The sequence below is a fragment of the Cyclopterus lumpus genome, chromosome 4, assembly GCF_009769545.1.
Source record: "Cyclopterus lumpus isolate fCycLum1 chromosome 4, fCycLum1.pri, whole genome shotgun sequence".
NCBI classification, from domain to species: domain Eukaryota; kingdom Metazoa; phylum Chordata; class Actinopteri; order Perciformes; family Cyclopteridae; genus Cyclopterus; species Cyclopterus lumpus.
Genome location: NC_046969.1, coordinates 17,110,427 through 17,138,388, shown reverse-complemented (window position 1 = coordinate 17,138,388; position 27,962 = coordinate 17,110,427). Strand labels below are relative to the sequence as shown.

General features: G+C 41.1%; 1 protein-coding gene across 1 annotated transcript in view; it reads left to right on the top strand.

The window, feature by feature from the left end:
* Positions 1 to 11,411, top strand: part of negr1 (neuronal growth regulator 1) — a 129,487-nt gene extending 118,076 nt beyond the window's left edge. The window contains exon 7 of the mRNA XM_034531037.1: positions 10,732 to 11,411. Coding sequence (XP_034386928.1) covers positions 10,732 to 10,832 — 101 coding nt within the window. The 3' untranslated portion in view covers positions 10,833 to 11,411. The remainder of the gene's footprint in view (positions 1 to 10,731) is intronic.
* The last annotated feature ends 16,551 nt before the right edge of the window (positions 11,412 to 27,962 follow it).

Genomic DNA, 27,962 nt, shown 5'->3' with positions numbered 1-27,962 from the left:
TCCAAGAGACTGGGTTTATATATTCTGTCAAGGAACTACAAACATGCATCCATAAAGTTTTGCAACATGTTCTGTTTTTTAGAGAAACATTTTAATTTTTGATGGATAATTCCAGTTAATTCATTTAACAGAATCAGCAATAAATTGATCACTAAAAAGTATTGTCTGACGTATTGTCTGTGTTTCTAAAAACCTGATATATCTTATTCCTCTGCTCAGAGCGCCATAGTTGTCCAAAAACACATTAATTAGCCAAATTGTTGCATAATATGTTCTTTTATTATAATTAACGTGTTTATTTTGAGTCAGTCACCACGACTACTCCTCGTGCCGTAAATATTCACTAGAGAACCAAATGTGTTTTCTCTTTTTTGAGGAAAGTTTGCCAAAAAGTGGATTGAGAAAATTATTGAACCTTTTTCAAAAGTCCAACATTGTATTTGTGAGTCACTTTTATGGATTTACGTCTTCAGTAGAAACCAGTGGAGTTAGTGCTGCGGGCCACAGACAGGATGGGAAACAAACAAATACTTGGTAGGATGTGGTCTCGTTGTGGGACTTAGCAGCCATATCATCGCCGTGGTGAACTGACACCTCCAGAAATATGATTCAATTACATTGTAAATGTAGCTGAACTCTGTTGGACTAAAGCGAGACAGTTGTCATGAATTATAGAAGGAAAATGTGTTGAAATGAACGAGTTATTTGTTACCTTGCTTACACAATCTGTGGTCAAACTCGCTGTATGTTAAGCAAGTATGCAATTAAAACCTAGAAAAGGTTTCAGAGTGATTGTGTTATTTCTTTGACATCATATTTCTAGCTTATGTAGAAATTGTTTGTTTCAATATGCTGTATGTATTTTCAGTGTGCTGTATATGATTGTATACTAACATCCTTACTTGGAAATAGTGTTCTAATAATAGAAGTAATCATGATGATAAAGTGCACATTCACTTTAATCTTGCTTCACTCTTTTCCTCACACTTTATGGAGGACAAATTAACAATGATAGATTAGCCCTGTGATTGCATTCTGGGTCTTTGTTAATTCCTGGTGAAACTTTGATCTTTGATCATTACATCTAGACAGATAGCATTAGCTCCCTTATACGGCTTCTCTCTTAACCCTTTACATTATGCCATAATTGCCTTTATTGGAATGAATGCAATATAAATTAATTGACATTTCCAGTACTCACATTCAATGTGACGAGAGCAGCGAGTTAACTTGATGATTAATACTGTATGTAAATGTAAATCCATCTACTCTGTTATCAGCTACGAAGGGAGAATAGTGCACGACATGAAACGTGGGAATGTTTCTGCATAAGAACCTGTGAAGCCGAGTATGTTAGCACATCGTACATTAGCATTAGCACTTTTGTCCTGCGCAAGCTACTGAAGGTATACTTAAGGTTTAAACATACTGCTTTTTTGTTCATCCAATTGATAAACACACAAGACTCCATTGAAGAAAACTGTAATTTTAGCGTGCCCTATAAACCAAATAATTCAGACTCGGGATTGAAACGAAATAAAACCCACCAAAACTTCCTTGATTGTTCTTTACACTTTTTCAACAATCACCAACTCTGGTTTGGTTGAAATAAACCCTTAACCCTGAGTCAGTTTGACATCCTGTAAATATCATTCAAACGCACATTGTGTAGACCCTTCTGCTTCTCTCTGAAATTATCCTCCATGTTTTATTCCTCTCGTCTGCAGTGATCCCACAGACAAAGACGTCAGACGAAAAGCGTTGACGTGACACGTCAAATTCACTCTTAATTCTGCCTTAGATATGTTATCCAGATGAAATGCTTCTGACAAAAGTAATAATAATTTAGTTTATGTTGCTGTTGTTTTCTACCAATCTCACCACACTCCAGTGCAGTTTGGCGTCAGTGTGGTGTAGTTTTGGAAATCAAAGTAAACTGCAGCCCCACTGCCGATTAGAAGGAAAAGGCTGCTTTACCAGACATATTGATATTTGCTGCTCAGGTGAGTTCAACCAGGAGTCAATCCAGCGGTCCAATTTGTCAGTAAATGCAGACTTATTCCCCTCAGTAACTCCAGTCAATAATGTTTGACCTCATGTGAAAAACAGGAACACAAAGGCGGAGAGAGTGGTACTTACAGACTTGGGAGCTGCAGTCACCAAGCACAGTCCTACATCAAAGGGAAAGAGCATGTGTCACCATCATCAGTTCTGGTATTTATGCAACCATGAAAGTTGCATGTATGGCAGGGAGAATAAGCCTCCAGAGGAAAGGCTAAAGTGGATTTGGGGGATAGGGGGGTGGTAATGTGGAGTGGAAGATAAGAGTTATGGGCCTTTTTTTAGGATCTGACACATTTCAGTGTGAGGTGATATTGTCTGCCTTTTATTCCTCCAACCTTAAGTCATCGTACAGAGTGCACACAACTCAGCACTTTCAAATAGTGGTCTAAAGCCTGGAACACACTCAAATTGGTCACACTTAACTTTCAAATGCACTCATTGTTCTTATTTGGCAGCATTTTGTGCTGCATCAAACCACCTTGATTTGTCGGCTCATAAACTGATTTGATTTTTTGAAAGCATTTAGCCAAAATCAGCCAGACCTGAGCAGCTGAGTCACACTTAGAAGAGTGTTGCCGAAGCACAGCCGTGCAAAGTAAATTACAAGTACAATTCCGAGGTTTTCCATTTTTGTGACTCCATTCCATTTTCTATTCTTTTCTTTCCTCAACTACATTTTTCTGACAGCTATAGTTCCTTAATTCACAACCTCAAACCTCTTTGGCTTAACCCTTTTCAAAAAAGCAGTCTGGTTTATATTAAACTACCCAACAGAGTGTTCACAGGTCGTAGTTCAGGAACTTTTCTGGAAATATAAAAATAAAAACATAAAAATAAAAAATATTAAAATAAAAAATATTTAAATTTTTAAATTAAATTTTTTTTTTTTAAAGTTCAAAAATAAAATGTAAAATACCCAACAGAACTTTGTTAAAATCCAATTCACCTCATCCATTTACAACATTAAAATACTGCTTGTATGTTGAAATCACTGTTAACTTTTGAAACAGCGAATTTAAGCCGGATGCCTCGAATTGACAGACATAAGTGAAAGACACCATCAGCGAGAAAGCTATTTCTATATAGTTATTCTTAATGCTCGTCATCGGTGCCTCCGGTTCGGATTCTGCACGAAATCTGATGAGGTCATGCAGGTTCACTCGAAAACTCCTTCAGCTCAGACTCTAGCCGGGCTTCTGTCAGCGACAGCCCACCGCGGACAGACCCAGATCCGGCCCAGATTAGCTCTGGCGGGAGGAAGAGAGCTCCGTGCCCAGCAGCAGCGGCAGGAGCAGAGCTTCGCCTCACTGATCTGCCGGTCTCCGCTGGGAGCCGACACAGACCCCACGGGGCTGGAGGCCCACGCCATAATGCCGGGCCCGCTGGATGGAAGGGAGGCACTGGAGAACCAGGTCTCAGCGGGGTAGACTGTCAGACCCTTAGATTTTCTAAAGAAACTCTGGTGCTCGAAAAACACTCCCGAAAAAATGAATAACACACAATTAAAGTCCCTGAGAATAATCCAATAATATACACTAGGTTACGGGTAATCTGTTGGCATGATAAGTACCTTTACTTTTGATACTTTAAGCACATTTTTACAAAAATACATACAATAAACTTCCACCACTGCCTGAGCATATACACTACTTTTCTTGTGTTGTTTGTATGACTGTAAAAAGAAGGCCTACCCATCATGGTTTAAATCATTCCTTCAGTAAGCAGGATCCTTCATGTTTTATTCCTCTCGTCTGCAGTGATCCCACAGACAAAGACGTCAGACGAAAAGCGTCAACGTGACACATCAAATTCACTCTCAATTCTGCCTTAGATACGTTATCCAGATGAAATGCTTCTGACATAAGTCACTTGTTTTTTAGCCCTTTTATTGCAGCCCATTTCCAAGACTGCAGACAGAGGCTATTAGGAATTAATTAAGAGCAGCACAATTAGTTTTCTGGTTTTAGTATGAAAAAGATTAATTCTCATTCCAAAGCTACATGCTTCAAACGGGTCATTTAAGTTGTATTAAGGCAGCATTTGGTGTATTGTTTTGTTCTGTTTTATATTGTCCGTGAAGCTGCAGCATATATTGTGACGGGGAATGCTGGAAGTTTGTGAATGTTTACACCCAGTTCTTATACTTCAAAATGTTAAATACTTAACAGATTCAGAAGATGTGAGTGTGAGAGGGAGAGAGAGTGTGAGTGTGAGTGAGGATGAGAGCGAGAGAGAGAGAGAGAGAGAGAGAGAGAGAGGGGTAGGACCTGACCTGACCTGCACTGTCTCAAACTGCTGTATAAAATGCCCTGCTGGATCAATGGTGCTCACTTCAAGACTCGATAGCTTTTATCTCAACCTCCCACAGGCAGTCAGCAACAAGGTGGGGAGCAGCGGCTGGAGTGCACTCACTGCCTCGGGTTTATAAAGGAATGTCTCATGTGTGACACTCACACAGCCTATGGGCGTACACTATCTAAAGCAGACTTTGAGCTAGCAATAATTAACGTGAACATATGGCGTGTGCCTCTTCTCCTCACAGCCTCGAGTCTTATGCAGCACCTCGGCTAGAAATAATACGCCGCACATGCTAATCACTTAGCAATTGATTTGGCCCTTTTTGGTCGAATCATTTCTGTAAACCACTGAATTGATCTGAGAGAAATCAATTAACAGCTCAGGGTAGGTAAATATGTAACACGAAATATGGATTGCTCTGTATACAGTTTGAACATCTGAGCAAATTTTGTCTGCAGCTCGTGATTGTACAGAGACGCTCAACGTGAGCACATTCCAGTCAGATTGGACTAGCCCCAGGTGAACTGTGATAACCAGGCAGTCTGCAGTGAGAAAGTTATCTTATATCCATCAAGAAGAAAATGCACTTAACCCTCAACATTTGGGCCTGCTGTGTTATCAGCACCATAATGGAAATTGATAAAAGGGAGCTGTCTTATCATAATCCTACATACATAGCAGTGAATTGCTATTTTAGGACGCTACAGGCGAAGGAGAAGGGCAGGAAGAAAGGGCATCCTCCTGGTTGGAGATCAGATGTTATCAGGCTGTATTGATGGAGCAGCTCATGGAGATGCAAGTAGCGTCGGTTTGCCGTAAGACGTTACTCATAACTGGCCAGACGGTTGCTGTCATCACAGGGCTGCAGAAGCTAAGCAGCGGCTGACTCAGCGAAATCTTTGGGCCTGCAGCAGGACTGACACAGACATAAAACCCTGATAAGCATTAAAAAGTGAGAGAGAGACGGGGGCATTGGGAGTTATTAGAGATTGTGGGAGTGAGACACCCAAATATGAAAGGGAGATTATTATTATAGAGACAGAGAGGACGAGAGAGGGAGAGAAAGGAAAAGTGGGGCTGCATGAATTTGCTACATGCTGACTCCATTTGTTTGCGTCCGTGTGCATTTTATTAAGCCTCTAACATTAAACCGATTTAGCGGGAGCAGCCAAAGTCATGGAGTAATTATACTTTTGGAAATGCTGTAATTAAAAATGCTCGCTCAAAGTATCAATCCACACTCTACAGCTTTTCTTTGTTTATTCCCAGAATGTGCTGATGTGGATTTACCCTCTAAATTTAGAAAAGAGAAGAAAAAAAAACCTACACGGTAAAATTCATAAAACATTTGAAAAATGGAGATTCATCAATCAGGCGTGCATATAAAGTACATCATTTGCAAGCTCGTTGATTCCCCGGATAAAGTATGTCCTTGGATTGAAAGGTGCAATAAACATACATGTAGGTCACGCTGAATTTTGGATGCCAGTCCCATAACGTCACTATTCAGTTCAAATAAAAGGAAGACACCCAGTACACTTTCTGCTCTAGGAGGAGAGAAAGAGAGACTGTTCAAGTGAGAAGTCGATCAATAATGAAAAGAAACAGTATCTGTGTTGAGAATGTCGGAAATGTCTTCTCTTTTGGGATTCCTTCCACCAGCTCGCACCATGCTGAGGGCTCTCTTATGTGTCCAGATATCCCACCAAGGCGTTGATTAAGTCAAGCTGAAGGCCAAAGCCTGCCTGCAATCGAGAGCCCCCGGCTCACTCAGCAAGCTATCAGGTGACCCGTCTCTCTAACGCATTCACTCTCCAGTTAGATACGGATGCTGAGAGGAGCTATTAGAGCCCTAAAAAGCATTCTGCTGGGTGTTGATAACCGGCAGGTACCAGGATGTGGAGCAAAGAAGGTTAGAAGGGAGGGGGTGGGGTGAGGATATGGGAGTACTGGGAGGCGGAGGACGGTAAATGATCTCTGAAGGCCATCTTATTAATGGAGGCTTTTCATTACTCGCACTAATGCAAATGATTGGTCGGGCTAATGAGCTCGAAGGTCCGTGTGAATGAGGACTCTGTGGAGCAGCAGTATGGGATGATCATAGCGAGAGGCGAAGGTGATGAGTTTTGAACATCGTATATGGTCATAACGAACATTTTGCTTGTCCAAGAACAGGAGGAATGGACAGAGAAATGGATGAATGAGCTGATGGGTCGGCAAGTCAATTGTGCAGCAACTCAATATGGCAGGCTGCTACAGGCAAGAGGGTACCTGATGAGTGGCGGAGGCTATGAGCGTATTTCACTGTCAGTGGATTGAAGTGAGCTAAAGCATGGAAAATGTCTTGATGGCCTTCTATAAAATGCTCGCACACTCTCGGTGAGCAGGCGTTTAAAAGACGGTGTAGCGCAGCACATTCTTTGAAGGTGAGGCATCCCCTCGTCGAATGTCATGAGCATTGTATGATATTCCATTTTATACTCTTTACCAAACACCAGCACTGTTCCCCTTTAAGAAAAAAAAAGCTGCTTTTTAGTTGGTGCTGGACTGTGTTAAAGACACCCTTGGTGTTTGCTGTGAACCTTGCATGTAGAGGGATTTAGCCCGATTTACAGCATGGTGTGTACAGGATCAGTTCTGGCTCAGGATTTTCTCATGTGGGCTCTCCCAGGGGAGCTGGGGGGGAGGACCTAAGGCCAACTGATTGATGGTCAAGGACACTGAACCTCTCCCCTACCCCCCCTGCTTCAGAGCCCATCTCTGAAGCCTTGTCCCCGGGGGGAGTGGGATGCTGCCTAGCTGGTTGCTGCCTGCATCGTGACAGGATACAACCAACTCAAGGGATGTATCATCAGCTAAAACAACACATTAATGGTTTAATCCAACTCAAAAACATGGCAGATTCTGTTTTTTTTTCTCGCATTTTCAGCTGTCCGGTGCGCAATATGCATTAAACATAACACAAGCAAACACACGATTGAGGATTTCTGAATGGAGCGCAAACCCTTACCCAGCGCGTGTCACAGTTAAAGGGTTGACAAGAGGCAGGGGGAAGGAGCGCACGCTATTACCGGGTGAATGATGATGTTCCAGTGAATTACGGGGCAGTGCATCACACTCGAGATGGTACTCAAAACAAACCCAGCATTGAGTGTCACTGTTGCATATTTCAGTATGATTCATTTTCTGTGTCAACAGTGACCGAGGTTCAGGGCCTTAGCATTTGTTGTGCATTATGATGTGTGGGTGACAAAACTGCTGTCGATGGAGATTTCGGTGGGAAGGACAAGAGAGAGAGAGAGAGAGAGAGAGAGAGAGAGGCTCATACTCTGGGCACGCTATTTAAAGCTGATGGCTTCGGGCCAGATTCAGAGGAGAGAACCAGGGATTGTTATTTTCATATGACTGGCTAGAGCTGGGGAGGCTTTAGTTTTTCATTTCAATTCAGTTGCAAAACAGTAATTGAAGCGTATCTTTCATCTCCACTTATCTCCTCCACTCCTCTCCCTTTGGAGCGCAGCTTGTCTTCCTGGCGTTTGCGCATCTTGACACTGTTGGTTTCCCTATGATATATTGTCTGGGATTCTGGTACTTCATTGCAGCTTCGTGCTGATGTACATGGCAATTAAATTCCAACCCAAAAGAAGTAGAGCTCAGTCAGAGCCCCTTCGTCCTCTCTCTCTCTCTTCTGTCCGCTGCCGCTTCGCTCTCAGCAGCCCTTTCAATCATTGTCTTCTTTCCCCAGCTCGCTCTTCCTTTTGATTCCCCCTTCTTCTCCCCCATATCTGTCTTTAATTTGCGCTTGCTTTCTCTCGGTCTCGTTCCCCTTTCTATTCCCTTCATGTTAATAAGCAGAGTAATGTAGTTGCAGGCAGTTCCTGGTTGGGGAGTTAATTAAAATGGCAAGTTACATCCCACACAGTCAAAACAATAGAAGCTGCTGCTTTTCGCAGTGACACAGGGAGATATTAAACAAGCCCAAAATCAAACACCCAGTTACACGGACTATCCCCTAACCTCACTCCACACTTCCCCTCCTGAAGTACCGAGGGGTTTATGGGTACGCTCTCCAGCACAGTCAACAATTCATAGCACATATCCAATAATTGCCTTCTGAACTGCTGCAAAAGCAGTTGTGTTGAAGATATTAATGTGATTACCGCAGTATTTACTGAGCCAGAAACAACACTGACTATGATCTGGTGAGAAACTGAAGGAGAAGAAATAGTAACATCTGCCTATTCCCCACCCATCACCACACACACACACACACACACACACAACCTAAATGCATTGTGCTAGCGTGGCTAGCACAATGCAGCGCACTCAGGCTCCGGCAACAGTGGGCCGGCTGAGCAGGACAGGAGCTGTTGCTATGGTTACCATTTCTCGGCTCGCTCTCACAGCCCAGGAAAACTGTGTCATTATCCTGTACTTTGGATAGGACGAGAGAGAGAGAGAGAAAAAGGGAGGGAGGGAGAGGAGGGATACAAAGAGAGTGAGTGAGTTAGAAAGAGGAGACAAAGATAGAAAGGCAGAGACAAGGAGAAAGAAGAGGGGGGGGGGGGCGTAGTTCACACAGGCCAGCCATGCATCTAACACACACATCACCAACATTTGCACCCATTTGTCCTCCTCTATTCACCGTTTTTATGTCAGCGGAGCTGTAGTTTTCACTTTAATAGGTAAACAACTTCAGTACCAACATAATGCTTGAAAATGGTAAAAGCGCTGCCGTGTCAGGTGATAATGGCATGTGTGTCCTTTTTTTTTTTTCCCCTCCCTGGCATCTCCTGTGAAAATGGTCTCCCACAAGCTATTATGTCGAGATCAATCTCTGCATCATTGTATTTATTTTTACATGCCAACAGCCATACAGTACGCCACTCTGATGACAACCACCCTATTGATTTACCCGAGACACATTAACAACAACACAGTGGGATAACAATCCTCTGCCTGTAACTCCGAGTTGCTCCGACAAAAATACTTTATACTCTATGTTCATGATTGCATCTGTGTGTGCACAGTATGCGTTTGGAGTTATTTTTTGTTGTTCGCTTTGCTCGGCGTGTTTGTGCAATGTGAGGTCCACATCAGAGGAGCTACATTGTGTACTAATTATATGGCCGTGTAAAGAGAGGCACCCTGCTGATATGGGCCGTGCACCACATGATTTCCCCTGGTAGAGCAGAGCCTGTTTGCTCCGCCATACCGTGTGTGTGTGTGTTTGTGTGTGTGTGTCTGTGTGTGCGTGCATGTGTGTGTGTGTGCGTGTGTGTGTGTGTGTGTGTGTGTGTGTGCGTGCATGTGTGTGTGTGTGTGTGCGTGTTTGTGTGTGCGTGTCTGTGTGTGCGTGCATGTGTGTGTGTGTGTGCGTGTGTGTGTGTGTGTGTGTGTGCGTGCATGTGTGTGTGCGTGTGTGTGTGTGTGTGTGTGTGTGTGTGTGTGTTGAGGTAGAACATGTTTTGTGACCTGTGAGGTGTGTGTGTGTGTGTTGAGGAGGCTGAGCAGCCCCTCCAAATGAAAGGCTGCCCTCTCCGTCCGCCTGACGCAGCTCTCTAGAGATGCTGTTCTTATTACTGGCTCTCACCTGGTCAGAGAGACACAAACAGGCCAAAACAAAGACGCCTCGGACAGGAAAGTGAAGAAAAAGACCTTTTTTCATCCTTGTTTATTCTCCACTCTTCACTGATGGATTTTCTTGTACCACTAATATGAAAGAGGGAACCTGTTTTGACCTCCACTAGAAAAAGACGAGATGGCAAAACAGTGTTTTAGAATATTAGAATCTGAAGTAACAAAGCTGTGGGCTTAATTAACCATTTGACCGTTGCTCAGTTAATTATGTCCCTTCTGCCTTCATCGCTGTATCAAACATAAACGTTTCTCTCTGGCTCAAACACGAGCTAACGTTTTGCCGGGGCTGTGGTACACCAGGCAGACAAGCAGCTGGCAACCTCAAAGGGAAAGCGGCTGCAATGCGATGGCTGCTAACTCTTCTAATGCGGGTTTACTGGGGACTTAGTTGCCTTTTTTGTGTAAACACTGCAGCCGGCGGTAACTGATGGATTTAACCTGTCATCAGGCATTTTGTGAGGCACTTCAACCGCAGCACCTCTGCATGCGAGACACCAATCGTGTTGGTTTGCAGTTAATGGTCAGGTAGTGAGGGTCTGCTATCGGTCACAATTACAATTTTTTTATTAGCATCAAGCACTGGACTTTGCTTTCGTTCATTTAATGCTGCTTCTGACCTCTACTCCACTACATTTCAGAGCGATAACATTATCATTTTTACTTGAATGTTTTTTTAAATGGTGAATACAATCCCGACTAATGAGAGCTTCTCTTGTTTCTCGCCCACAGCGCCCAACACTGCACCCTATGGGAGCACAGGGAGCGCACACATCCCGCTGGCCTGCCAGTACCTGGTCCTGGCGCTCTCCTCCTTCATCAGCGTGTACTAGCGGAGGGTCCGGACACAATGACTGTCGAGAGCATTTATGAATCCTTTGTGACATTGCTGAAGGCTGGAATCCAATCTGGTACAGTTTGTTGAAAAGCCGTGATGGGGGAAATAATCAGCGTTACGTTGTATGGGGAAATGTTCTTCTTTTGATTTTATTTGCTTTTTTGGTGAAATTTCTGTCATGTAAATACTATGATGTTTTTTATTATTATTATTATTATCATTATTGTTTCCTCTCTTCTTCTTTTCTGATTGATCAACCACCTTGTGAATCAGTGCTCACCCAGCCCCCCCCCCCCCCCCTTACCTTCAATCATATCACCTTCCCCCCCACCCCCAACTTCATAAATGAGTTAATTTCATGCTTCTCTCTTTGGGAGGCAATGGCGCAAAATTGACATTTCCATCCGTTTTTGTACATGGCAAAAAAAAAAGAAGCAATTGTGCCAAGTCTCTCAGTACACAGAATTAACATACAAATGTTGTATTGAATGTATTATGGGTTGTTGAACAAAGGAAAGACATTTAGATTCCTAACAATACAAATTGAGATTATCGAGTGTGCGTAACAAATAGAAGAAAAAAAAAAATACTGAAAAAAATATAAAGAATATAATGGCGGAGTTTTTCCGGGACCTGTATTGTCATGGTTACTCAATAGATGGATGAACAGTGTTGAAGGTGTGCTTTGTTGTATTCTGAAATGGGTCCTTCAGTTACTACGCCTGCCAAACAGATTTGATCAGGCAGCCGTCAAAGTAGCAAAGTATACTGTATTGTATCTTTATATTTTAATATAGTGTAGGCTTTTGTTTTAAAGTGGGACCAGCTTTTTTATCATTTGACCAAGAACATTAACACAGTTCATGACTTTGTACAGTACGAAGGGAGGAACATCGCGGCCCTATGTTTACATTTTTCTTGAAAATATAAATACTATAGTATATACCCGAGAGTCCACACACACGTGAATGTCACAACACAAATGTTTTAGCTGAGAAGAAAAAGCAGAGCCCACGTTCGTAAACTTTCCTCCTAAAGATGCAGTTCTTTTAAACACGCCCCCTCCAGTGGGCGTCTGAGCGGAGCGCTTCTGAATCGGTCGTGAACCTCCTGGTCATCAACCAGCTGGAAACCCACAGCGGCACGCTGGAGGTCACTGGAAGTTTTTGGCTTCGACTTTTGGCACGATACTTAAATAATGGACTCTGGGAAAGCAGCATTCTGCAGCACGGTACTATATTCCCCTGCTTTTCTTGACAAATAATTCAATAATTAAATATATTACGGCCTCTTTTACAGTACATTTATTTACTTCATTGCACCAGTTAACACATAAGGGACATCCAGAGAGTCGAAGTTCATTGATTTAAGATTTCTGGCAACTACAGCAACATTATAGGATGTAGACAAGTACAAATAATGAAACCTGCTTTGCCTCCAATCTGAGTCCTACTCGTGTAAATGATGAACAACAGAATACAAAACGAAGCTTATGAACATCTTTACAAGCATGGCCTACGGTGCTAACAGCTCCTCCAAGATGAAAGTTATTTTTTATTCAATACAGCTGATCAGTATCCACAAGGTCAGCGAATGTCCAGCAGAGAATAAATTAAACCATGAGGTCGTTTAATAGGAGAAAATGTGGCTTTTTATTCACCGAAATCAACCATATCAAGGCTTAAATAAAAAAACGATCGCAAAGGTTTGCTTTATGACATGGCATATTCATCCTCAAGTATCTTCATGGTGTAAACCGAGATACTGTACTGTAATGCCTTAATAGTACCACATGAAATGAACATCCTTTTAGAAGGACACTTACAGAAGCTCTCAATAAGATACGACTCATTTGTTTGACATATGACTGCTTATTGAATGTTTATAAACCAGTAGCTGACTAATCTTTCTAATTTGGCATCATACTCAGTAAAAACTAAATTTCTCCACTCATGGCTCCTGCAGGTATTTTCAAATAAGCCAGTTGCATCGGATAAAAATGCAGTATTTGTCGTACAGGTTGACATTTTTGCCGGTCTTATTTGGATCGTGCGATACATATTTTGCCTCCGCGATCGAGGGACTAACCGTTCACGCAGTATTTTCACATGAACTTGTAACTGCAAACCTTTAGAGAAATAGCCATCGCAGTTAAAAGACTTAAAGCACAAACACTGTTATTACTTTTACGTTTTGTGGTGATTTGTTTTACGGTCTGCTAAACTTTTTTTTACATTTTTTTTTATTTGTACTGAAATTGTTATCAGCTTGTTTTACAAATTATGAAAATACCATATGATCTTGTTTAAATGTTAAGGTATAATGAAAATGGGTCAGAAGTATATTTATTCTCTTCCTTTATGAAAACAATGTATAAAAAATTACATTTGAAACATGTAACACTGGATATGTGACATTTATTTGAATGAGGTACAGTATGGCATAGTTTATAATGTTGTCGGGTTCATTTAGATGCCATTACTGTTGTTGATTTTTTGTCAGACAAGTACATTAAAAAGAACAATGTTTGCAATCAAATTACCTACTTTTTGAAGCAGAGAGTAACAGTATTATAGAACAGAATCAATGTGTGTATATTTGGAGAACATAGGATACCTTTTGATCTTTAGAGCCAGTGTGTAGTCATAGTTTTCACACACTTGCGTGTTTGACGATGTGCAGAAAGTATGGTTGTGCTGCATGTCAAAGTTAACCTGTGGTTTTAAGGTGGCCATTTTACAGATATTCATACTTTTTATGAATGGAAGCAGTTTTTCTTCCAAAACATTTGGTTCCTAAACCTGGTCTAAAAATACATACCTCTTACAGACGAGTCGGCTATGTTTGTTTGTGATTTATTTGAATCAACTTTTGTTGAAAAATTAACTGCTATTCAGAGTCATATTGATTATTGTGGCACATGGTGGAGTTACGTTGGTTGCTTGTCTAAGCAGTCGAGACCATGCTAGTATTCATACATATGAAATGTACTGGGTGTTGATTACTTTTTGAATAATGGTATTTACAAGTTCCTTTTATCGAATCACTATTATTTGCAATAAAAGTCTTCATGTTACAATATAAACCCACATCGAGGGGTTGTCCTTATCACTAAAATGTCCTGAGAATTTAAACCGTCTCGTCATCACAGTCTCGCTGCGCCCTAAAATCAAGCTGTGCTTAAGATCAGCGCTGTCCTCATTTTCACACTGTATCAGTTGTTTTGATGTTTATTTTGTGTTAACTCATCTACAAAATGAAATATTGGCTGTTAAACGTCCGTCATTCAGAAGAAACTCCGCTCGACCATTTAGCTTTTTAAAAGCATGAGGATCAGCTACGTAACGAGTCTGCAGATCAATAAATAATATCACGCTGGCTGACTGCACACATCACTTTCCAGCCAGGTGGGTCGTAGCTTGACGCCATTTAATAATACTCGCTCAGTGATACTAATCATTTTTGATAACTTTAATCAGGATCACCACTAACTACTACTACTACTTTTTATATAATGGTTAGAATAATGAGATAAACGATATTTTAGGTCTACATATTAGAACTGAATGTGAGCTCCAGTAAATTGGTCGAGATTAATTATTTTTATTTGACTTTAAGCGGAATACTGATTAGCAAGTGGAATAATTACACCGACACACACCAGGCAGCAGCGAAGTGCGGGTCGTTGCAAAATTTCATTTTTCTGTGGCTGCAAGGTGTGTGTGTGCGTTTCAGAATTATTTGTAACGTGTGTTACAAACGCCACAGGACTCGTCGCACTTTGCGGCTGAAAGTCGAACTATCCTAAACTTTGCCGCTGCTCCTGTGTGTTTATGGGTTTATGGCGGTAAACCCATGAGAGAAATATCAGTCTGTTTGTAGCCGGAATAATTGAGTCATCTTAATTTTTTGCTGTATCATGCATATTTGATCCTCTCCCTTCTGCCATTAAACACGGCATAAATCCTCCTGAGCCCACGATGGCCAGAAGCCAAAGGATTAACCACCATTTGCACTGCGTCCTCATCACTGACTGCAGTGAGTTGCCCTGTATGTATAATCTGGAGATATTTACAAACATAAATCACTGCGCATTCAGTCCCTTAACGCATCGGGGGCCGATTTTAAGTATCAAGTATCCTCTGACCTGAATACACTCATGAGTAAAAAATCCACTGGTGTGACCTACCTTATAAAAAGTTGAAAAAGTCATGCTGATGTACAAGCTAAAAAAGAGGTCACCCCCCCACCCACCTGCAGAGATCACTGCATCACCTTCCGCTTCCAGCTGACAGCAGAGGGGAAGAAATCTCTCCTTTTTAAAGTTTAAGATAAGAGGATTTTAGAAATTCATGTTTCATGCGTATTATTACGGCCCCACGTTCCCCACCCTGAATTTACAAATTCATTTCAAAGCCTCCTCTAATCCCAGTGCATCAGAATCATCATGTTCTATTGCGTTTGTTACAAGTTTGGATTTATGAAACAACAGCTGAGTTTTGGAGGGGATCAGCGCTGTACTGAATGTGCCTTTTAAAGTGTTTCATCAATCATAACCAACTCCCATTTAGAGTATTAAAGTTTTCACTATATTGACTATTTATAACATGAACTAAACATTCACTGTGTTAACATAGAAGCAAACTACAGCACTAATTAAGTTTCACAGTCATTCTGACCCCTTAACCCCAAAACAACAGTCAACAAATGAATTATAAATAATTAAACGTCATCATCATTCAAATGAGTAATGCGTCGTTAAAGTGTAGTCACGTGCTTTTATCCTCTGGGAAACAGAAGCCGGGTTCAAATTGTCTTCATCCTGGTTTTTATCAGGTCAAATTGTTTGTTTTCACTTCTTTAGTTTGGGAACAGACATGTTTAAAAGGCAGGTTTATTATTATCTTCTCTGTGATTGACAAATGCAAAAAAAAATAAAAAATCCTGCTGCAGTACAAACACACACAGCTTGAGTTTAAACAAACAGCAAGATGTTGTGCCACTCTGGGCGTCTCAGAGATCATGACACACTCGGTTGTGACTCTCGCACCAGAGCGCCAATAGGAAAGAGCACATCCACTGTGTTGCACACGTTTGACCATCGATGCTGGATGTTTGCAGTTTTTCTGCCAATGAATATATGTAAAACCACGTTATCCCGCAGCAAACCTAAGTCAGCGTGTACTGTAGGTCATGGAAATGATTAGCGTGGCGTCAGAGCGCTGCTTGTCTCTTCACAAAGGCGCCTGTGGCCGGCGTGAACCGAGAGCAGAGCGGAGGCGTTGGTGAAGGAGGGATTCCTCCTGACCCTGCGGTTAAAGAAACCCTTCCTGTGCCTTTGTCAGCTTTAACTGGGAGATTGTGTCACACACTGGAGCTCCTGCAGTCGCCATCCCTCCTCCCTGATCAGCATACTGAGTTGTCAGTATATTGAGTGCTGGCATTCAGTTTGGAAGATGTGTTTGTTGCACAGCAGGAACAATGCTATTGTATCCCTCCTGTCAAATATAGGCAGAAAGAGAACAACAAAATGTAATTTATTTCCCTATAACCAGTTTCTGGGCAAGTTTAATTCAGCTCTAAATTGGAAAATAAATGTTCTTTAAAAAAAATAATTAGGTCTGGTAGAAAAATATTGACCAATTTCTGACTGATGTGTCTCTCCATTTTCTTTGAAATCCCTCTGATGGTGTGGCAAATGGAGAGGAGAGACATGCTATTTTAATAAGAAGTTGCATCAAGTATTTGTCAACCTGTCCCTCATTATTTCCATTCAACTGGAAAATAAGTTGCCAGCCAATGATGCAGAGAGCCTGAGATAAAGCCCGGGTTTTAAAGCAAGCTATCTATCGAAGCCGCCCGCGCAGGTATGGCGCCAAAGTGTTTTCACGTAAAAGCTGTGGGCCAATTGTCAGTTTTCAAAAGGGATTGAATGGGTTTGCCAATGAGAGCATGTCATCATTTGACTGACAGTAAATGTGATCCAATTTCATTTGTTTTCATGCCCCAAAAGGCAGATTACACATTGTGTTATTTACACCGAAAGACGCAGCAAATCAGTTGTTTGTAGCACCAGTTCATCGACGTGTCTTCAGTGTTGTGTTTGTTCCAATGGAGTGACCCAGAGGTCAATAGAGTGACCCAGAGGTCAAGGTACGAGGAGCAGCATTTATTCTTGTTTGGTTCTGCGAATGAATATATGTACCAATTGTCTCCCCTTTTTACAAAAAACAATGGAATGGATATCATAAGGTTGACGGGAACATCCTAAAATGTCTTATATAAAATATAAATCTTATATGGACATTTATTTATCTTTTTTTTAATTTGTTTGTTTTATTCATATCATCTGGAATTGAAATGTTTACTCAAATGTGTATGAAGGTCTGTTAGCCACCAGGGATGTAGTTGTATATTTATAGGCTCTAGATCACTGGAATGATATATATGGCTTTAAGTGGCATTGATATATCTATATATAATATATATAAATATATATTGATTCATGTACTTTAATTACTTTAAAGCTTACATTGTGTATAGCACGTATGCAAGTCCATTTTCATCATGTTTGATGTAATTTTGTAGCAGTGGTTTGATACTAATAAATGGCAGTTGATGATGGGATGGTAGATTGTGTTTGTGTTGAACTGATGCAACTTTTACAACAACAAAAAACGTCACGCTCTTTACTCATAACAACATGTTACAGACATATTATCCAAGTCATCCATTTATTAAACATCAACTTTGCGATTTCATATATTAGTTTTTAACATGCATTTCAATGCATGACATTTGTTTTTGTTTGATAACTTGTATCTTTTATATAAATAATCAAATCCATTCAATACTAATTATAAAACATTATTCCGTTCCGTCCGTCATTTGCAGCAGGACAACAATATAAGAAATGCAGAGAGTGTCCTCACAAGAAAAAACAGACAGAAATGATTGTTTATTCAAATGCCGAAAACAATCTGTTTACTTTGCCTGGCAGGTGAATGATATGCAATTTCACTAACAATCTTTAATATAAGTTTTTCACAATTAGACGAGTCATAAATCATCAGGTTTAAAAGAAAACAGATTAAAAAAATAATTTGAAAAGGTAAAGGTAAGAAAATAAAAAGAAAACCTTTTTTAAAGGAAATAAAAGACATTTCACAGGAAATTAAAACTCAAGTAAAATCAGAAAGGGCTAAAAGTATGTTTTAAGAATGGACATAAGGGACATCACTGACTCAGCTGACCTGAATTCCTCATGCCTCACGGACTACGACGTTATTAGACCGCTGTTTCCTGTTTCCTTCCAACACTTTATGACCACAATCACCATCCTCGTCACCTTCGGCTCCAACAATAAATCCTGACTCCACGTTCTGTTTTTGTCTGTCTGCGCTTGGGTCCGCCCATTACTGATCATCATGAATCAGTAACGTTTCATAATAACTCTTAGCAGTAAATAAATTCTACTAAATCACAAATGGACTAATCTCTTTAAACAGGTCCTGCATTCATCTGCTGAATCTGTAAGCAACGGGAGTAGAGTAGGAGGCAAACCGTTTGCCTGCGACTTCATAACCTACCGACCATCGTCTGGCGAGGTTTTAGCTTTTCATCGGTTTGAAATGAGTTTGTAAACCGTCCGCTTGTGAAACAATCCTGTCGCCCTGTTCCTCGACTCCAGCTCCAGCCAATCGGACTGTAAACAATGAGCAGCGCACGGAAAATGAAGTCCGAGTCTGGAGATGTGCACCAGAACCCCGTCAACAAGCACACAATGACTTTAACGCAAGAAGTGTGCACAGATAATGCTCCATCAAGGGCATTGGTGGAGCAGATAGTTAGTCTGACTAAATGCTGGATGTGAAAATGTTGGTTGAACTTGAACTAGAACTGCACTGTAGAAGTAGCAACAGAAGCATTTCTGGGACCTTTTTATTCATGTTGGATTAAAACTCATGCATCAACCCTAACTCTAACTCCCTGAATCAGGACTGTTTTGTTTGCTGAAAACTACTATTTCCAAAGTCAAGGATTAATTTACGATGCTTACATTAATCCAGCAGTTTTCTTTGTCCTGAACATAACCAGTAGTGTGTGTGCCACTAAACCTAATCAAACTAATTCAAATGTCAGTCCATCCACACCAGTCAAGAAAGTCAAACAAATACATGACTTTTTTATTTCAGTGACCACTATTCGTGTTTGAAACCAGGGACTTTTTTTTGACCGTGCCTTTTTTTACGTATTAACTTACGTACTTAAGTAACAGTGCATACATAAGTTATGTAACCAGTACTTATTTTAAGAAGTAAACTCACTCATTTGAACTTTTTCATGAGCCTAACTGAATACTGTAACCGTAATAACTTGAAAAGACGCCGTGTGTGTGTGTGTGTGTGTGTGTGTGTAAACTCAAGACGTCTCTCACACTTCTATAACTGACGCGAGGAGGGAACCAAGAGTCTCATAGTTTGACGCTTGCGGCCGCTGACCGAGCGTCGGTCTTTGACAAGCTGGAAGTGAGATCAGCTTCAATATTCTCACTTCATCTCATCTATGGCTCTACAAACTTCTAGCCATGAAAGTTATGGGCTGTCCTGGCTACACTGTTCCACCCTGACAGCTCTTTTTTTCCAGCTCATGTAAAGGCCAGTCACAGTGGCAATGGGGAGTTTGATACAATGACAAATGGTTAAATTCAGTGGCAGAATTATTGACTGGAACCAAAATGCGAGGACAAAATTCCTGTGGGACGAGAGTTGAGTGGAAGCTGCTCTACACTCTAATTGCCCCCCGCCCACCTCCTCATCTCTTTCTTGGCCGCCCTGTGTTGAGTGTTACAGAGCACGGGTGAACTCTAAAACACACTTTACGTGTTACAATAATTAAAGCATACTGAGATTGTCAAGATAATGCATCGCACAACAATAAGCTGCGTAAATTCAAGAAACTTGAACACCAGGTTCCGGTCACACTGCTTAATTGCAGTGTTTTTCGCAATTGGCATAACCTGTCTACCGTCTCACCTGAGAAGACGACTGAGGCAAGTGCCAACTTTGAGGCTCTGGAGAGAATATGCAAATGTTAGGAGATGGAGTTTATGATCCAGAACTACTCTGCTCTGAGATGGAACAATAAAGTGACGGCAGCTGAAGTCAGGAAGGAAGAAATGTGCCAAAATAATGAGACCTGCACCTCAAGCAGATCCCCTGCTCTAACGTGGCAATTAGGATGGCCGTGACAAGCTGCATGGCCATTTGGATGTTAAGCCCTCGGATTTTGACGAAGAGGCTTGTAAGAACAAATGTGTTGTTTTGCATTTCTTTGAGCTATCTCGGCCGAAGTCATTCAAATCAGTTCTTTAATAACCCTGTCGGCTAGAAATTGCAGTTAGATACTAATTTGCAACGTTAGATTAGTTATAATGAGGTAACACTGCTAATGAACAAAATGTTAACCTCAATTCAAATCCTTCTGCTCTGTGGTCCCTCTGTTACCAAACACTTGGTCAGCTGTCCCGCGCTCCGTTTTCAACAATCCTCCCAGTGACAAGTAATTGGGCTGGAGACGCTGGGACCACAACCACCTTTTGTATAAGTTGTCCAAAACTAGCATAGTACTTGAACTCTCTGTACAACAAAGGGTGACACACACAGGTAATCGTTATTAGCAAGGGTTTTTATTTAACTTAGGTAGTCTAACATAACTTAGGTAGCAAAACAGTAGTGTGTGGAGTCAGTAGTTTCAGTGGTGGAGGTGCGTGCGTGCGTGCGTGCGTGCGTGCGTGCGTGCGTGCGTGCGTGCGTGCGTGCGTGCGTGCGTGCGTGCGTGCGTGCGGTCAAATCATACTCTCCTATAGACAGCCAGTCGGGGTCTCAGGACAGCGAGGGGGAGAGAGCTCCTGAGACCAGAGGGCCTTTTAAGTGCAGCACTTGCACACAAAGCCCAGGTGTTGCCAATGCTGCTGATTAGCTCAGGTGTTCCCACTCTTCTGATGAGCCTTGGCCACGCCCACCTGCAGGGACACGAGCCAGTGGCAGAGAGGGTCGTCACAACCAGCTGCTGTTTCTTGTAGAATATATTTTACGGCATGTATTATTCATTGGGAGTAGAATTAGTTCTCTTTGCTGGTTACAAAACCAACTAGCCACTAAGAGACAGGAAGTCCAGACTCAAAAAAGAATAATCTTAAACATAATAGTATGAAAACTGCCCTTTTCTTATCCACAGACGGACTTCAGTCAACACAAATCTAAACAAAGAAGGACAACTGCACTTGTAAATAATCCCAGATTATTACTTTAAATGTGTACATCTAGTCTTCCGGCCACTCAAACCACTTTACTCATTCCCCCTTTCACTCCCATTAATACATGGATGGCAGGTGCCACCTGAGGACCCATCAGGACTAACTAACATTCACACAACATGGCCACAGGTACAGGAGCAATTTAGGATTTAGTGTCTTGCCCAAGGACACATCGACGTGGGTTTGCAGGGCGGGAGATCGAACCGCCGGTCCTCTGATTGAAGGATGACCCAGCTCTACCACTGAACCACACGCCTATTGTACTTTTTGTATTTTAATTATGGAGTGTACGTGTATGTATGCACATGTATGCATGTACATGTAAGTACAATATGTATGCACATCTTATCATCTTCATAAATATTTTTTTAACAGGAATATCTTAAATTGTCAAATCTTCACCAACCCGGTTCTTTGTCACCTTCCAGACTCCTCTTTCAAAACTCCAGCACGTGGGTGTATATTTTGCACTCTGCTACATTTCAATACATCTTGATAAGTTGACATGAGTGCCTCATTTTATCTTCACGCAAAGTAAACATATAAAAGCGTCGACATGTTGCGCCGTTCTCACCCTGCAATAAACACACAATCAGCACGCACTTTGCAGTTTCATGAACACGTAGTAAAATTCAAACACACAGAGCCAGGGTGTCTTACATAACCATAAAAGTAAGCCTGGCGGGTGATGTCATCATAAATGTGCCTGCAGCCACCTTCCCGAGATGAAAAACAAATGAAACACTTTGAGGCTGAGCTGAATCACCTCCCGTTCTCAAACTCCATCTGTCACTCCCAGCGACTTATTCTGAGCAAAACTGCCTTCCTGCATGACCTCCATCACAGCGTGCAAGATGAACGAGGTGGGCCTGGTCTCTGTCCTCTGTCTTCTCTGTGCCAAGGCAGCAGGGGCACCGAAGCATCGAGAACACCTGCAAACTGAGAGTAATGAGGCAGCAGGACGCGCAGCCGCCCATCCTCCCCGCACTAATCAGTCCGGCTCGCTATTAAGGGAACGAGGAGGACTGCAGTGAGTAAGAGAAAGCTTCATACCTCTATAAACCTGTGTGTGGCCATCTGTAGCCTGCAGAAGATTCTACACTGCACATCCCCCTGAGCAAATCTGTAGCTTTTTGACTTTTTTGTTGAATTTAAATTCCAGCAACAATTTTTGAACCAAATTTGAACCTTTTTTTTCATTTTTACTCAAGACAAACCATTGTTGCCAATAACACACATAACTCCTCATGAGCAGAGGAAGGAGTTTACACAACATTAACTATTTGTCACGTGATAATTCATGAAGAGTCTAAGGTTAGACACGTTAATGACTTAAATAAGTGAATTTAATGTCATTGAATCACTGTTAAATCAACAGTATATATGTATGTGAAAAGTATTAAACTGAGACTTTTAAGGTGTTCTTAATCTTCATGAATAAATGCAGATGCAGGGTTTACGATACTTTCACTTGAGAGATTATTTTTTCCGAATAACCTCCAGCAGTGGCTCTCATCTTAATAAAAATAAGCAAAGGGATGTTTTCCATTCGTTTGAAACGTCCATCTCCTCTCTATTCCACCCCTTCATTTTTTTTAGAGTCTCCTTATTTGCTTTTTCATTCTCCTCCTGCCAACCTCCAAGACAGAAGCCATAAATGCAGTGGAAAAGGACACGCTGTCACACGGTGCATATCGCCCAAAAAATAATCATGCCACCGTGTCATTACCCAACCTCGACTCTCTCGAGGCAATCACATTCAAAAAGGATTTTTCAGGAGCTCCCTCCCCAGCACAACTAGTATGCATGGCTAATGGAAATTTAATCAGCAGCAAGAGAGGACAGCAGACATAATGCAACAGATGATAAATAGAAGAAAGATGCAAATGGTATTTATTTTAGACAAGCCGTGCTGACAAGCCTGATAATGCCTCCTCATGCAGTTTCTCCCTGAAGCTTCTTTTTGATGGCTCCGAAGTGGTATGCAACATATTTCACAGCCTATCATTTATGGAATAAATTGTGTTATTCATAGAAATGTTTTCATTTTTTCCAAATGCCTCTTGTCAGTGGTGTTTGAATGCTCTATGACTTATGCCACCAACAAAATGGATTTAGTTTATTTCTATGAAAATTATTGCCGGGTGACATTTCTTGTATCATGCATATAAATCATGTGTATTCAGCCTACACATGACACACAGTTGGTATTTAATCTTAACATGATACCACTCTGGATTTTAACAAAAGTACAAAAGTGTCCGATGAATCTATCGAGAGACTGAAACACATGTTTAGTCATAATTATCCATATTCACAGTTGGCTTTATACCACGGCCTCGGTTGGTGACATTTCCAGTTTAATTACATTCATTTACAGGTGATATTTAGGTGCCAAAAGCATTAATGTCCCTTTTCATTTTTTGTATCAAATGCAGCATCTTAACCTTACATTTGATCAAAGAATTGTGGGTAGCAGAATCTTCATTGAGAGTTCCTGACATTGGAAACAACAGTTGGCAAATGAATCTCACCACAAGATCAAGGCGAGTGAACCGGAAGTGCAGACATAGAAACCTTTTTTCAATCAAAGTTGATAACACAGATCTGTTGGCTCATAGAGGGCATGTCGGCCTATTCACTTTAATTTAACTGGCACGATGACGTAAGGACCCTTCCTTCTTTTATTCTTTAATAGATTGCAGTGTGTGGAAATGACGTTAGCTTACAGGAAGTAAACATGGACCCAAGCAGCTGCCAAGCAATCGCATCCCTTTGAATCGGTCTATTTAGAGAGGTGATTACACAAAGCAAACACATTGAATGGTTATTGATGAAACATTCTAGACAACAAATAGTATCATGAACAAGGATTGATTTCATGAACATTTTGAGGACTATAACTGTCTTGCTCATGTGGCTTAAAGAGTATTTACTCAGAGTGGGAACCATGTGAGCTCCAGAACAACTAAACTGATTGGACCTTGTGACGAGAGGTTTATTGGATGCACTTTTACCGTATTCTTTACCTCTGAAAGGGCTTCATTGTGCCCACTGAATCGACCCGTTATTACTCCGATCAAGCAGCCATTCTGTCCTGCAGACCAGGTGCATCTGTGCCCAAGAGCAACACAGCATGTCATTAGCACTAATATAGCCGTCACGGGAGCTGCATAACTGTTGCCTCAACAGGAGTGCAGCTGAGGTAGATGCTTGTTATGCATATCCCCTTTCATAAGTTCCTTGTATTTCCTCCACGGCTTGAATCTGGTTGATACCTTAGCCGTCGGTACGACCGAGGAGCTGCACAGAGCAGCATCCCTGCAGAGGCATCGCTAATCAAGTCTTGTTTTGGTCCTCAAAAAGCGAGCAGTTGGACTACGCTGAATAGCTTCAGATCTGTCGACACTGTCACACATCTCCTTGAACTGGCAGTCCAGGAGATGGAGTAATTAGATGAATCCCGGGACTGCATGCACACTGCCTCTATGCTTCATATAGTATGATAAAAGCACAGCTAGAGCTTCATATGATCTCAAATGAATGTATAATAATGTTAAGTTGGCTATGCACCCTCATAGCACTCACCTTCACATATAGTACGTCAAGAAAGCATTGGAACCATTCATTTAGCAACAGCGTCCGGCTATACGCTGCTGCAGATTTCTGGTTTGACATTAAATCTGACACAAAAATAAAAGAACGACCGTACTCTCTTGCTCAGAGACATACTACGTCCTCAGCAAGCATCCAGATGTCTAAATGAAGATGAACTAAGTGGAATCTATCTACGGAGCATATTGGTCTGAGAACAAATGCGACAGAGAGGAAGCTTGCTGCACGACGTCCTGCTGAGATAACACAAGTCTCACTGTCATGATTTGTTTTCTTCTTCTTTCATAACAGCATTGTGGCAAAAACAAAACAACCACAGGACTGTATTTCAGAAAAGTGAAAGTAAACATGCGAGACAATCCAATCATTGATCAAACTAAGCTGCTCCACATCTTTTACGCTTTTTGTTTAGACTTATCTTTTCAGTGTCCTAGTTTAAATGAATCCATGGAAGTTTGTAAAAACGTAACTTCAGATGTCAAACAACACGGACTGAGCTTGGCCCACAGGGAAACGATGTTGATGATTGTGTTTGTTGGATGATTAAGATGGTTTCAGAGAACAACATGTGCCTCTGTGCATTGATAGCTTTCTGGTGATTAGAAAACCATCCATTTGAATGGCTTTTTTTCTGTCCAAGGAAATGGCACCCAAATGAATGGCATGCTTTTAAAGAGTAACAATAGCTCTAAGTATACAAGTTTATTTGTATAGCACATTTAAACAACAAGGCAATTCAAAGTGCTCCACATACAATCATCAAAACTTAATGCAAAAGAAAACAAGATTTAAAAACAATTAAGAACATTCATTAAAACATTAAAAAGTTACAAATTGCATACAAGTTGCAGTGCAGTTTAAGACATAAAACAGTAGTGAGATGCAGAAATTGATTAATATCCTTCAATCTGGTTCAGTTAAAGTCAACAGCAATCTGGATTTAAAGGAGCTGAGGGTCTCAGCAGACCTGCAGCTTTCAGGGACCTTGTTCCAGATATGTGGAGCAGAAAAACAGCGTTCTGAATCAGCTGCAGCTTTCTGATAGACTTTTTACAGAGACCTGTGAACACACCGTTACAGTAGTCAAGTCTACTGAAGATAAATGCATGGACAAGTTTCTCCAAATCCTGTTCAGGTTGAGGTTTGAATCCATAACTTCATCTAGATTTCTGGCTTGGGTTTTGGTTTATAGTTTGGTTATCAGCGATTGAAGCTGAGCGCTGACTTTCAATCATTCATCCGTGGGACCAAAAACATTTACTTCCGTTTTATCTTTATTTAATTGAAGAAACTTCTGGCACATCCGGTTGTTCATTTCTTCAATGCATTTAGCCCTTGCATGTGATTAGAGTCCCCTGGTGATATAGTTATGTAGATGTGTGTGTCGTCTGCATAATTATGATAACACACTTTTTCCATAGTCTGAGCCAGTGGGAAAAGAACAGAAGAGGCCCCAGTATTGAACCTTGGGGAATACTACATCTCATCCTAGTCAGCTCTGATGTGTAATTAGCTACAGACACAAAGTATTGTCGGTCCTTCAAGTAGGATTCAAACCAATTAAGTGCTGCGCCAGAGAGTCCTACCCAGACTTTTAGTGTGTCTAGTAGTATGTCATGGTCGACCATGTCGAATGCAGCACTGAGATCTAGTAATACTAAGAATGAAGTTCTGCCGCTGTCTGTGTTTAAGTGGATGTCGTTGAAAACCTTAACAAGACCAGTTTCAGTACTGTGGTGCTGACGAAAGCCGGACTGGAAGACATCCAAACTGTTATTTTCGGCCAAGAAGTTGTTCAGCTGTTGAAAAAACACTTTTATTTTACTTAAAAATGGAAGGTTTGATATTGGCTTATCCTTTTTCATTATTTCGGGGTCTAAACTAGCCTTCTTTATAGACATAAAAGACATATACAGGACTTTTCTTTTCTCAGCATGCTGCCCACAGTCAGTATGTTTTTCAAAACTAGTCTGTGTGGCATATATACAAATGGTTACACATGAGTTTTCTAAATGCCAAGCTTCCAAGGTCATGCCTTTTAATAGTTATAAGTAGTTAATTGTTTTAGAGCAAACAGGAATGCATCAGTTCAATCTCTGGGAAGACTGGCTGCTCATTTTGGTGACACATCGGATGGACCAGCACTTTCTGAACAAATCCATTACCTGCTTTTATCAGATAACGAGCACAAATGGCTTTTCTCAACATAAGAGCTGTCTTTGTGACATCCTAGACATTCAGCAAAAGATACAAAAGGATTTATAAGGTGCCCAAATGGAGTGTTTGATCTGAGTGATCCGAAACCAGGTTATATTTAAAATAACACAAGTCAGCATGTCTAATAAAATTAAAATGTGGTATTTTGCAGATTAAATGCCGTTTTAAATTAATTTGCTCTCCTGAGATTAAGTGTAATGCTTTCGAAACAGAAATGGTGATGAAAGGAAGTAATGTGATCACATTCTTAAGAGATGGTTGGATTGGTTGGTTCAACAAAGCATAAGCTGACTAGCGCCTTTAAAGCTTCAAGCCAAAAAAATGGTCATATAAAACCTCCCATAACAGAAAGGTTGAACTATTGTTTTAACTGATCAGTTGTACATATTAAACAAACAAGGTATAATATGTGTGTAGGTGCAATAAGCAGGGTTTGTTACAATCTTCCGTGCTTGCTGTAGCTTTTATTTAATGTACAAACATGAGATTGGTATCAATCTTCTTATATAACTCTTCACCAGACAGCGGGTTGGCACAGCCTGTCTGGTACCAACAGTGAACACTGTTTTTTTAACCATGACGCCAATATTTTCCGAGCATTAACTAAGTAGTTTTAGTTCCCTAATCTTAATCAGACTTTAACCATAGAGATGGCAGATAACAAGTAATTCCCAGTAAAAGTCATTTGGGTCATCGAAGACACTGAAAACTTTTGTCCGAGTGTTATGAGAAGTTGTTGCACAAACAATGCAGTATAGACGTTTGAGAGCAATATGCACATTTAACAGTGGCTTGTTCAAGCATTGCCTTAAATGTCTCTTTTCATTGTGAAGTGTTTCAGTGTTCCTCAAAAACAAAGACCTCACATGACCTCTGCTGTGTTTCAAACTTTTCATACTTTTCTCAGAATGCTAACTGGCATTTTGCAGGCAGCATTTGATCATGTTGAGTTGGTGGGCTGAAAGGTTCCCTGCT